This window comes from Scyliorhinus torazame, chromosome 4 (assembly GCF_047496885.1).
Source record: "Scyliorhinus torazame isolate Kashiwa2021f chromosome 4, sScyTor2.1, whole genome shotgun sequence".
NCBI lineage: Eukaryota > Metazoa > Chordata > Chondrichthyes > Carcharhiniformes > Scyliorhinidae > Scyliorhinus > Scyliorhinus torazame.
The window spans coordinates 342,180,202-342,193,242 of NC_092710.1; the positions used below are offsets into that span (position 1 = coordinate 342,180,202).

Here is a 13,041-nt window from a genome sequence, read left to right on the forward strand (position 1 = left end):
GGTGTGATTTATGTGATGGGTGGTGTGAGGGTGTGATTTATGTGATGGGTGGTGTGAGGGTGTGATTTATGTGATTGGTGGTGTGAGGGTGTGATTTATGTGATGGGTGGTGTGAGGGTGTGATTTATGTGACGGTGCGAGGGTGTGATTTATGTGACTGCGGGGGTGTGATTTTTGTGACGGTGCGAGGGTGTGATTCATGTGATGGTGCGAGGGTGTGATTTATGTGATGGTGCGAGGGTGTGATCTATGTGATGGTGCGATTTTGTGATTGTGCGAGGGTGTGATTCATGTGATGGTACGAGGGTGTGATTTATGTGATGGTGCAAATGTGTCATTTATGTGATGGTGCGAGGGTGTGGTTTATGTGATGGTGCAAGGGTGTGATTTACGTGATGGGTGGTGTGAGGGTGTGATTTAAGTGATGGTGCGAGGGTGTGATTTTTGTGATGGTGCGAGTGTGTCATTTATGTGATGGTGCGAGGGTGGCATTTATGTGATGGTGCGACGGTGTCATTTATGTGATGGTGCGAGGGTGTCATTTATGTGATCGTGCGAGGGTGTTATTTATGTGATGGTGCAAGGGTGAGATTTACGTGATGGTGGTGTGAGGGTGTGATTTAAGTGATGGTGCAACGGTGTGATTTGTGATGGTGCGAGGGTGTGATTTATGTGGTGGTGCAAGGGTATGATTTACGTGATGGGTGTTGTGAGGGTGTGATTTAAGTGATGGAGCGAGGGTGTGATTTTTGTGATGGTGCGAGGGTGTTATTTATGTGATGGGTGGTGCCAGGGTGTGATTTATGTGATGGTGCGTAGGTGTGATTTATGTGATGGTGCGAAGGTGTGATTTATGTGATGGTGCGAGGGAGTGATTTATGTGATTGTGCGAGGGTGTGATTTATGTGATGGTGCGATGGTGTCATTTATGTGATGGTGCGAGGGTGTGATTTATGTGATGGTGCGTGGGTGTGATTTATGTAATGGGTGTTCGGGGTGTGATTTATGAGACGGTGCGAGGGTGTGATTTATGTGACGGTGCGAGCGTGTTATTTATGTGATGGTGCGAGGGTGTGATTTATGTGATGGTGCGAGGGTGTGATTTATGTAATGGTGTGAGGGTGCGATTTATGTGACGGTGCGAGGGTGTGATTTATGTGACGGTGTGAGGGTGTGATTTATGTGACGGTGCGAGGGTGTGATTTATGTGATGGTGTGATTTATGTGATGGTGCGAGGGTGTGATTTATGTGATGGTGTGATTTATGTGATGGTGCGAGGGTGTGATTTATGTGACGGTGCGAGGGTGTGATTTATGTGACGGTTCGAGGGTGTGATTTATGTGATGGTGCGAGGGTGTGATTTATGTGAGGGTGTGATTTATGTGATGGTGCGAGGGTGTGATTTATGTGATGGGTGGTGCGAGGGTGTGATTTATGTGATGGGTGGTGTGAGGGTGTGATTTATGTGATGGGTGGTGTGAGGGTGTGATTTATGTGATGGGTGGTGTGAGGGTGTGATTTATGTGACGGTGCGAGGGTGTGATTTATGTGACTGCGGGGGTGTGATTCATGTGACGGTGCGAGGGTGTGATTCATGTGATGGTGCGAGGGTGTGATTTATGTGATGGTGCGAGGGTGTGATCTATGTGATGGTGCGATTTTGTGATTGTGCGAGGGTGTGATTCATGTGATGGTACGAGGGTGTGATTTATGTGATGGTGCAAGGGTGTCATTTATGTGATGGTGCGAGGGTGTGGTTTATGTGATGGTGCGAGTGTGTCATTTATGTGATGGTGCGAGGGTGGCATTTATGTGATGGTGCGACGGTGTCATTTATGTGATGGTGCGAGGGTGTCATTTATGTGATCGTGCGAGAGTGTTATTTATGTGATCGTGCGAGAGTGTTATTTATGTGATGGTGCAAGGGTGAGATTTACGTGATGGTGGTGTGAGGGTGTGATTTAAGTGATGGTGCAACGGTGTGATTTTTGTGATGGTGCGAGGGTGTGATTTATGTGGTGGTGCAAGGGTATGATTTACGTGATGGATGGTGTGAGGGTGTGATTTAAGTGATGGAGCGAGGGTGTGATTTTTGTGATGGTGCGAGGGTGTTATTTATGTGATGGTGCGAGGGTGTGAATTATGTGATGGTGCGTAGGTGTGATTTATGTGATGGGTGGTGCGAGGGTGTGATTTATGTGAGGGTGTGATTTATGTGATTGTGCGAGGGTGTGATTTATGTGATGGTGCGATGGTGTCATTTATGTGATGGTGCGAGGGTGTGAATTATGTGATGGTGCGTAGGTGTGATTTATGTGATGGGTGGTGCGAGGGTGTGATTTATGTGAGGGTGTGATTTATGTGATTGTGCGAGGGTGTGATTTATGTGATGGTGCGATGGTGTCATTTATGTGATGGTGCGAGGGTGTGATTTATGTGATGGTGCGTGGGTGTGATTTATGAAATGGGTGTTCGGGGTGTGATTTATGTGACGGTGCGAGCGTGTTATTTATGTGTTGGTGCGAGGGTGTAATTTATGTGATGGTGCGAGGGTGTGATTTAAGTGGTGGTGCGAGGGTGTGATTTATGTGGTGGCGTGAGGGTGTGATTTATGTGGTGGTGCGAGGGTGTGATTTATGTGATGGGTGGTGTGAGGGTGTGATTTATGTGGTGGTGCGAGGGTGTAATTTATGTGGTGGTGTGAGGGTGTGATTTATGTGATGGGTGGTGCGAGGGTGTGATTTCTGTGGTGGTGCGAGGGTGTGATTTATGTGATGGGTGGTGCGAGGGTGTGATTTATGTGGTGGTGTGAGGGTGTGATTTATGTGATGGTGCGAGGGTGTGATTTATGTGATGGTGCAAGGGTGTGATGGTGCGAGGGTGTGATTTATGTGATGGGTGGTGTGAGGGTGTGATTTATGTGATGGTGGGACTGATTTATGTGATGGTGCGACTGATTTATGTGATGGTGCGAGGGTGTGATTTATGTGATGGTGCGAGGGTGTGATTTATGTGATGGTGCGAGGGTGTGATTTATGTGATGGTGCGAGGGTGTGATTTACGTGATGGGTGGTGTGAGGGTGTGATTCATGTGTTGGGTGGTGTGAGAGTGTGATTCCTGGGATGGTGTGATTTATGTGATGGTGCGAGGGTGTGATTAATGCGATGGTGCGAGGGTGTGATTTATGTGGTGGTGTGAGGGTGTGATTTATGTGGTGGTGCGAGGGTGTGATTTATGTGGTGGCGTGAGGGTATGATTTATGTGATGGTGCGAGGGTGTGATTTATGTGATGGGTGGTGCGAGGGTGTGATTTATATGAAATGAAAATGAAAATCGCTTATTGTCATGAGTAGGCTTCAATGAAGTTACTGTGAAAAGCCCCTAGTCGCCACATTCCAGCGCCTCTTCGGGGAGGCTGGTACGGGAATTGAACCGTGCTGCTGGCCTGTCTTGGTCTGCTTTAAAAGCCAGCGATTTAGCCCAGTGAGCGAGGGTGTGATTTATGTGATGGTAGGAGTGTTTGATTAATGTGATGGGTGGTGCGAGGGTGTGATTTATGTGATGGTGCGAGGGTGTGATTTATGTGATGGTGCGAGGGTGTGATTCATGTGGTGGTGCGAGGGTGTGATTTATGTGGTGGTGCAAGGGTGTGATTTACGTGATGGGTGGTGTGAGGGTGTGATTTAAGTGATGGTGCGAGGGTGTTATTTATGTGATGTTGCGAGGGTGTTATTTATGTGATGGTGCGAGGGTGTGAATTATGTGATGGTGCGAGGGTGTGATTTATGTGATGGGTGGTGCCAGGGTGTGATTTATGAGATGGTGTGAGGGTGTGATTTATGTGATGGTGCGAAGGTGTGATTTATGTGATGGTGCGAGGGAGTGATTTATGTGATTGTGCGAGGGTGTGATTTATGTGATGGTGCGATGGTGTCATTTATGTGATGGTGCGAGGGTGTGATTTATGTGATGGTGCGTGGGTGTGATTTATGTAATGGGTGTTCGGGGTGTGATTTATGAGACGGTGCGAGGGTGTGATTTATGTGACGGTGCGAGCGTGTTATTTATGTGATGGTGCGAGGGTGTGATTTATGTGATGGTGCGAGGGCGTGATTTATGTAATGGTGTGAGGGTGCGATTTATGTGACGGTGCGAGGGTGTGATTTGTGTGAGGGTGTGATTTATGTGACGGTGCGAGGTTGTGATTTATGTGATGGTGTGATTTATGTGATGGTGCGAGGGTGTGATTTATGTGATGGTGTGATTTATGTGATGGTGCGAGGGTGTGATTTATGTGATGGTGCGAGGGTGTGATTTATGTGACGGTGCGAGGGTGTGATTTATGTGACGGTGCGAGGGTGTGATTTATGTGACGGTGCGAGGGTGTGATTTATGTGACGGTGCGAGGGTGTGATTTATGTGATGGTGCGAGGGTGTGATTTATGTGAGGGTGTGATTTATGTGATGGTGCGAGGGTGTGATTTATGTGATGGGTGGTGCAAGGGTGTGATTTATGTGATGGGTGGTGTGAGGGTGTGATTTATGTGATGGGTGGTGTGAGGGTGTGATTTATGTGATGCGTGGTGTGAGGGTGTGATTTATGTGACGGTGCGAGGGTGTGATTTATGTGACTGCGGGGGTGTGATTTTTGTGACGGTGCGAGGGTGTGATTCATGTGATGGTGCGAGGGTGTGATTTATGTGATGGTGCGAGGGTGTGATCTATGTGATGGTGCGAGTTTGTGATGGTGCGAGGGTGTGATTCATGTGATGGTACGAGGGTGTGATTTATGTGATGGTGCAAGGGTGTCATTTATGTGATGGTGCGAGGGTGGCATTTATGTGATGGTGCGACGGTGTCATTTATGTGATGGTGCGAGGGTGTCATTTATGTGATCGTGCGAGGGTGTTATTTATGTGATGGTGCAAGGGTGAGATTTACATGATGGTGGTGTGAGGGTGTGATTTAAGTGATGGTGCGACGGTGTGATTTTTGTGATGGTGCGAGGGTGTGATTTATGTGGTGGTGCAAGGGTATGATTTACGTGATGGGTGGTGTGAGGGTGTGATTTAAGTGATGGAGCGAGGGTGTGATTTTTGTGATGGTGCGAGGGTGTTATGTGATGGTGCGAGGGTGTGAATTATGTGATGGTGCGAGGGTGTGATTTATGTGATGGGTGGTGCGAGGGAGTGATTTATGTGAGGGTGTGATTTATGTGATTGTGCGAGGGTGTGATTTATGTGATGGTGCGATGGTGTCATTTATGTGATGGTGCGAGGGTGTGATTTATGTGATGGTGCGTGGGTGTGATTTATGAAATGGGTGTTCGGGGTGTGATTTATGAGACGGTGCGAGGGTGTGATTTATGTGACGGTGCGAGCGTGTTATTTATGTGATGGTGCGAGGGTGTGATTTATGTGATGGTGCGAGGGTGTGATTTATGTGTTGGTGCGAGGGTGTGATTTATGTGGTGGCGTGAGGGTGTGATTTATGTGGTGGTGCGAGGGTGTGATTTATGTGATGGGTGGTGCGAGGGTGTGATTTCTGTGGTGGTGCTAGGGTGTAATTTATGTGTTGGTGCGAGGGTATGATTTATGTGATGGTGCGAGGGTGTGATTTATGTGGTGGTGCGAGGGTGTGATTCATGTGGTGGTGTGAGGGTGTGATTTATGTGGTGGTGCGAGGGTGTAATTTATGTGGTGGTGTGAGGGTGTGATTTATGTGATGGGTGGTGCGAGGGTGTGATTTCTGTGGTGGTGCGAGGGTGTGATTTATGTGATGGGTGGTGCGAGGGTGTGATTTATGTGGTGGTGTGAGGGTGTGATTTATGTGATGGTGCGAGGGTGTGATTTATGTGATGGTGCAAGGGTGTGATTTATGTGATGGTGCGAGGGTGTGATTTATGTGATGGGTGGTGTGAGGGTGTGATTTATGTGATGGTGCGACTGATTTATGTGATGGTGCGACTGATTTATGTGATGGTGCGAGGGTGTGATTTACGTGATGGGTGGTGTGAGGGTGTGATTCATGTGGTGGGTGGTGTGAGAGTGAGATTCCTGGGATGGTGTGATTTATGTGGTGGTGCGAGGGTGTGATTTATGTGATGGTGCGAGGGTGTGATTTATGTGGTGGTGTGAGGGTGTGATTTATGTGGTGGCGTGAGGGTATGATTTATGTGGTGGTGCGAGGGTGTGATTTATGTGATGGGTGGTGCGAGGGTGTGATTTATGTGATGGGTGGTGCGAGGGTGTGATTTATGTGATGGGTGGTGCGAGGGTGTGATTTATGTGGTGGTACGAGGGGGTGATTTATGTGATGGTGCGAGGGTTTGATTTATGTGATGGGTGGTGTGAGGGTGTGATTTATGTGATGGTGCGAGGGTGTGATTTATATGAAATGAAAATCGCTTATTGTCATGAGTAGGCTTCAATGAAGTTACTGTGAAAAGTCCCTAGTCGCCACATTCCAGCGCCTCTTCGGGGAGGCTGGAACAGGAATTGAACCGTGCTGCTGGCCTGTCTTGGTCTGCTTTAAAAGCCAGCGATTTAGCCCAGTGAGCGAGGGTGTGATTTATGTGATGGTAGGAGTGTTTGATTAATGTGATGGGTGGTGCGAGGGTGTGATTTATGTGATGGTGCGAGGGTGTGATTTATGTGATGGTGCGAGGGTGTGATTTATGTGGTGGTGCGAGGGTGTGATTTATGTGGTGGTGCAAGGATGTGATTTACGTGATGGGTGGTGCAAGGGTGTGATTTATGTGATGGTGCGAGGGTGTGATTTATGTGGTGGTGCGAGGGTGTGATTTATGTGATGGTGCGAGGGTGTGATTTATGTGATGGTGCGAGGGAGTGATTTATGTGATGGTGCGAGGGAGTGATTTATGTGATGGTGCGAGGGTGTGATTTATATGATGGTGCGAGGGTGTGATTTATGTGATGGTGCGAGGGTGTGATTTATGTGATGGTGCGAGGATGTGATTTATGTAATGGGCTGTGCGAGAGTGTGATTTATGTGATGGTACGAGGGTGTGATTTATGTGATGGTGCGAGGGAGTGATTTATGTGATGGTGCGTGGGTGTGATTTATGTGATGGTGCGAGGGTGTGATTTATGTGATGGTGCGATGGTGTGATTTATGTGATGGTGCGAGTGTGATTTATGTGATGGTGCGAGGGAGTGATTTATGTGATGTTGCAAGGGTGTGATTTACGTGATGGGTGGTGTGAGGGTGTGATTGATGTGATGGTGCGAGGGTGTGATTTATGTGATGGTGCGAGGGTGTGATTTATGTGATGGTGCGAGGGAGTGATTTATGTGATGGTGCGAGGGAGTGATTTATGTGATGGTGCGAGGGTGTGATTTATGTGATGGTGCGAGGGTGTGATTTATGTGATGGTGCGAGGGTGTGATTTATGTGATGGTGCGAGGGTGTGATTTATGTGATGGTGCGAGGATGTGATTTATGTGATGGGCTGTGCGAGAGTGATTTATGTGATGGTACGAGGGTGTGATTTATGTGATGGTGCGAGGGAGTGATTTATGTGATGGTGCGAGGGTGTGTTTTACGTGATGGGTGGTGTGAGGGTGTGATTTATGTGATGGGTGGTGTGAGGGTGTGATTTATGTGATGGGTGGTATGAGGGTGTGATTTATGTTACGGTGCGAGGGTGTGATTTATGTGACTGTGCGAGGGTGTGATTTATGTGATGGTGCGAGGGTGTGATTTATGTGATGGTGCGAGGGTGTGATTTATGTGATGGTGTGAGGGTGTGATTTATGTGATGGTGCGAGGACGTGATTTATGTAATGGGCTGTGCGAGAGTGTGATTTATGTGATGGTACGAGGGTGTGATTTATGTGATGGTGCGAGGGAGTGATTTATGTGATGGTGCGAAGGTGTGATTTATGTGATGGTGCGAGGGTGTGATTTATGTGATGGGCTGTGCGAGAGTGTGATTTATGTGATGGTGCGAGGGTGTGATTTATGTGATGGTGCGAGGGTGTGATTTATGTGATGGTGCGAGGGTGTGATTTATGTGATGGTGCGAGGGTGTGATTTATGTGATGGTGCGAGGATGTTATTTATGTGATGGTGCGAGGGTGTGATTTATGTGATGGTGCGATGGTGTGATTTATGTGATGGTGCGAGTGTGATTTATGTGTTGGGTGTGCGAGGGTTTAATTTATGTGATTGTGCGAGGGTGTGATTTATGTGATGGGTGGTGTGAGGGTGTGATTGATGTGATGGTGCGAGGGTGTGATTTATGTGATGGTGCAAGGGTGTGATTTATGTGATGGTGCGAGGGTGTGATTTATGTGATGTTGCAAGGGTGTGATTTACGTGATGGGTGGTGTGAGGGTGTGATTGATGTGATGGTGTGAGGGTGTGATTTATGTGATGGTGCGAGGGTGTGATTTATGTGATGGTGCGAGGGAGTGATTTATGTGATGGTGCGAGGGAGTGATTTATGTGATGGTGCGAGGGTGTGATTTACGTGATGGTGCGAGGGTGTGATTTATGTGATGGGTGGTGTGAGGGTGTGATTTATGTGATGGTGCGAGGGTGTGATTTACGTGATGGTGCGAGGGTGTGATTTATGTGAAGGGTGGTGTGAGGGTGTGATTTATGTGGTGGTGTGATTTATGTGGTGGTGCGAGGGTATGATTTATGTGATGGTGCGAGGGTGTGATTTATGTGATGGATGGTGTGAGGGTGTGATTTATGTGATGGTGCGAGGGTGTGATTTACGTGATGGTGCGAGGGTGTGATTTATGTGATGGGTGGTGTGAGGGTGTGATTTATGTGATGGGTGGTGTGAGGGTGTGATTTATGTGATGGGTGGTGTGAGGGTGTGATTTATGTGATGGTGCGAGGGTGTGATTTACGTGATGGTGCGAGGGTGTGATTTATGTGATGGGTGGTGTGAGGGTGTGATTCATGTGAAGGGTGGTGTGTGGGTGTGATTTATGTGTTTGGGGTGGGGGAGAGGAGACTGGATCCTGGTTCCCAATTGATTATACTGTATTCCGCTTCATTTTTAGGTTTTCTGGCACCAGTTGAACAGAACGTACTGGGTGCACTGGCACATGATTGAGATCATTGGAGATGGATCAAGTGGACAGGTGGAGAAGGAATCGCAGGAGAAAGCTTCTTCCTTGGCTGAGAACCTCAGACTAACAACAGGTAACTGTGTGGACAAATGAACCGGATAGGACATGACTTTCCCTGAGTTAGTGTCCCAAGGAGATCTACAGCACTTCCAATGTTGTCAATTCTGATTAGAGTTAGGGAGGTGATTGAACATAACTTCTAGCAGGAGACATTGGCTGATCAAAAGGCACAGGAACTGTGACTGATTTTTACCTCTTCCTAGTCCAGGATCACTGTGGGTAATTGTAAAATCTCCTTTGCTACCCCCAGCTTATGTCAGCTATGTGGGCCAAGTGGTGAATCTCATGGGAGATTCCATCACACAATCCTCACTTCATTCACAAAACGCCTGACATGTGAGAAGATGGAACTCGGAGAGTTTTAAACTAAATAGTGGGACAAGGGATCAAATTTGGAAAGAATAGAGAAAAGGCTGAGGAAGGTAATAGTATGGGAAATTATAAACAAACCATAACAGGAAGGGACGGAGTACAAATCTAAGAGTAAGTCAGCAGATCAGGCTAGAGATTACAAAAATAATAAAGGACAAAACTAAAGGCTCTGCAACTGAATGCATGTCATTCAGAACAAAACAGGTGAACTGATAACACAAATAGAAATAAGTACAATCTGATAGCCCCTCCAGAGACACGGCTGCAGCCCCTCCTGAGACACGGCTGCAGCCCCTCCAGAGACACGGCTGCAGCCCCTCCGGAGACACGGCTGCAGCCCCTCCAGAGACACGGCTGCAGCCACTCCGGAGACACGGCTGCAGCCACTCCGGAGACACGGCTGCAGCCCCTCCGGAGACACGGCTGCAGCCACTCCAGAGACACGGCTGCAGCCACTCCAGAGACACGGCTGCAGCCCCTCCAGAGCCACGGCTGCAGCCACTCCAGAGACACGGCTGCAGCCACTCCAGAGACACAACTGCAGCCCCTCCAGAGCCACGGCTGCAGCCCCTCCAGAGACACGGCTGCAGCCCCTCCAGAGACACGGCTGCAGCCCCTCCAGAGACACGGCTGCAGCCCCTCCAGAGCCACGGCTGCAGCCACTCCAGAGACACGGCTGCAGCCACTCCAGAGACACGGCTGCAGCCACTCCAGAGACACGGCTGCAGCCCCTCCAGAGACACGGCTGCATCCCCTCCAGAGACACGGCTGCAGCCACTCCAGAGCCACGGCTGCAGCCCCTCCAGAGACACGGCTGCAGCCCCTCCAGAGACACGGCTGCAGCCCCTCCAGAGACACGGCTGCAGCCACTCCAGAGACACGGCTGCAGCCACTCCAGAGACACGGCTGCAGCCCCTCCAGAGACACGGCTGCAGCCCCTCCGGAGCCACGGCTGCAGCCCCTCCGGAGACACGGCTGCAGCCCCTCCAGAGCCACGGCTGCAGCCCCTCCAGAGACACGGCTGCAGCCCCTCCAGAGACACGGCTGCAGCCACTCCAGAGCCACGGCTGCAGCCCCTCCAGAGACACGGCTGCAGCCCCTCCAGAGACACGGCTGCAGCCCCTCCAGAGACACGGCTGCAGCCCCTCCAGAGCCACGGCTGCAGCCACTCCAGAGACACGGCTGCAGCCACTCCAGAGACACGGCTGCAGCCCCTCCGGAGACACGGCTGCAGCCACTCCGGAGACACGGCTGCAGCCCCTCCAGAGACACGGCTGCAGCCACTCCAGAGACACGGCTGCAGCCCCTCCGGAGACACGGCTGCAGCCACTCCAGAGACACGTCTGCAGCCCCTCCAGAGCCAAGGCTGCAGCCCCTCCGGAGACACGGCTGCAGCCCCTCCAGAGACACGGCTGCAGCCCCTCCAGAAACACGGCTGCAGCCCCTCCGGAGACACGGCTGCAGCCCCTCCAGAGATACGGCTGCAGCCCCTCCAGAAACACGGCTACAGTCACTCCGGAGACACGGCTGCAGCCCCTCCGGAGACACGGCTGCAGCCCCTCCGGAGACACGGCTGCAGCCCCTCCAGAGACACGGCTGCAGCCCCTCCAGAGCCACGGCTGCAGCCCCTCCGGAGACACGGCTGCAGCCCCTCCGGAGACACGGCTGCAGCCCCTCCAGAAACACGGCTACAGTCACTCCGGAGACACGGCTGCAGCCACTCCAGAGACACGGCTGCAGCTCCTCCAGAGACACGGCTGCAGCATGACATCGTTTGTGTCCTGAAAATTGAAGGGTATATGACATTTAGGAAGGACAGAAAGCTAGGAAAAGGTGGAAGGGTGGCTCTGTTAATTAATAATGCACAGTCGAGAGGGATGGCCTTTTTAGCACATTTGAGAGGGATAGGCATTTGGCTAGCTAACAGGAAACAGTGAGTAGGCATTAATGAGTCATTTCTGGTTGGCAATGCATAATGGGTGTGCTCTTGGGACATTGGGGCACAGGAATTTAGAAAATAACAATTTCCTTAACATTTCCTCATAACTTTGATTCCTGGAATCGGCTGCTATATATTTTTTGGACCTTCTCGAATACAACAAAATAATAATAATCGCTTAGTGTCACAAGTAGGCTTCAAATCAAGTTACTGTGAAATGCCCCTAGTCGCCACATTCCGGCGCCTGTTCGGGGGGGCTGGTACGGGAATTGAACCCGCGCTGCTGTCTTCTGCATTACAAGCCAGCTGTTTAGCCCACTGTGCTAAACCAGCCATTAATACATAATACATCAGTGCCATAATGAGCAATATTTCACAATACTGCATCATTGTGCTAGAGTTCACTGATTTCCACCTCCATAACTCCAAATTCAAGAACAAAGAAAACAGCACAGGAAAATGCCCTTCGGCCCTCCAAGCCTGCGCCGATCACGTGTCCTATCTAGACCAACCCCCTGTATCCTTCTATACCCCGTCTGTTCTCGTGCCTATCCAGATCAGTCTTAAAGGTCGCTAACGTATCTGCCTCAACCGCCTCACTTGGCAGTGCATTCCAGGCCACCACCACCCTCTGTGTAAAAACCTTCCCCGCACATCTCCACTGAACCTTTCCCCCCTCACCTTGAACTTGTGCCCCCTTCCAATTGTCATTTCCGCCCCTGGGATAAAGCCTCCAACTGTTCACCCTATCTATACCCCTCATAATTTTATAAATTTCTATCAGGTCGCCCCTCAGCCTCTCTCTCCAGGGAGAACAATCCCAGTTTATTCAATCTCTCCTCATAGCTAATACCCTCCATACCAGGCAACATCCGGGTAAACCTTTTCTGTACTCTCTCCAAAGCCTCCACGTCCTTCTGGTAGTGCAGTGACCAGAATTGGACACTATTCCAAATGTGGCCTAACCAACTTTCTATATAATTGGAACATAATTTGTGAGCTTTTATACTCAATACCCCGCCCTATGAAGGCAAGCATGCCATATGCTTTCTTTACCACCATTTCCACCAGTCCTGCCACTTTAATGTATATTATTACAAACATGCAACAAAACAGGGTACAGCAAATGAACACCTCGGGAAACATACTTCCCAACAAACAACTATACAGTCTGTATACTTTTCCCCCCTCCCACCACCCCTCTGCAACGAACAGCTCCTCAAACATGGTCACAAAGATCCCCCACCTTTATTCAAACCCCTCTGCAGAGCCCCTTCCTTAACTCATACTTTAACTTCTCTAATCGCAGGAAGTCGTACAGGTCACCCAACTAAGCCGCCACCCCCGGTGGCGATGCCTTCCGCCACTCCAGCAAAATTTGCCGCCGCGCAATCAGAGAGGCCTTTGGCATAAAGATCGGGAGAGCCTGAAAGATAAACAAGAACCTCAGCAGAATAGTCATTTACATCGCTTGGACCCTCCCCGCCAAAGTTCAGTGCAGTGTATCCCATCTCTTAAGATCCTCCCTAGCCTCCTCCACCAGCTTCGTTAAGTTCCA

The 13,041-nt window shown here is 49.8% G+C and overlaps 1 protein-coding gene across 1 annotated transcript in view; it reads left to right on the forward strand.

Annotated features, from left to right (window-relative positions):
* The window catches only part of LOC140411187 (cullin-9), a 463,592-nt gene that overhangs the window by 102,603 nt on the left and 347,948 nt on the right, over positions 1–13,041 (forward strand). The window contains exon 5 of the mRNA XM_072500276.1: positions 9,044–9,185. Within this exon, the coding sequence (XP_072356377.1) occupies positions 9,044–9,185 (142 nt within the window). The remainder of the gene's footprint in view (positions 1–9,043; positions 9,186–13,041) is intronic.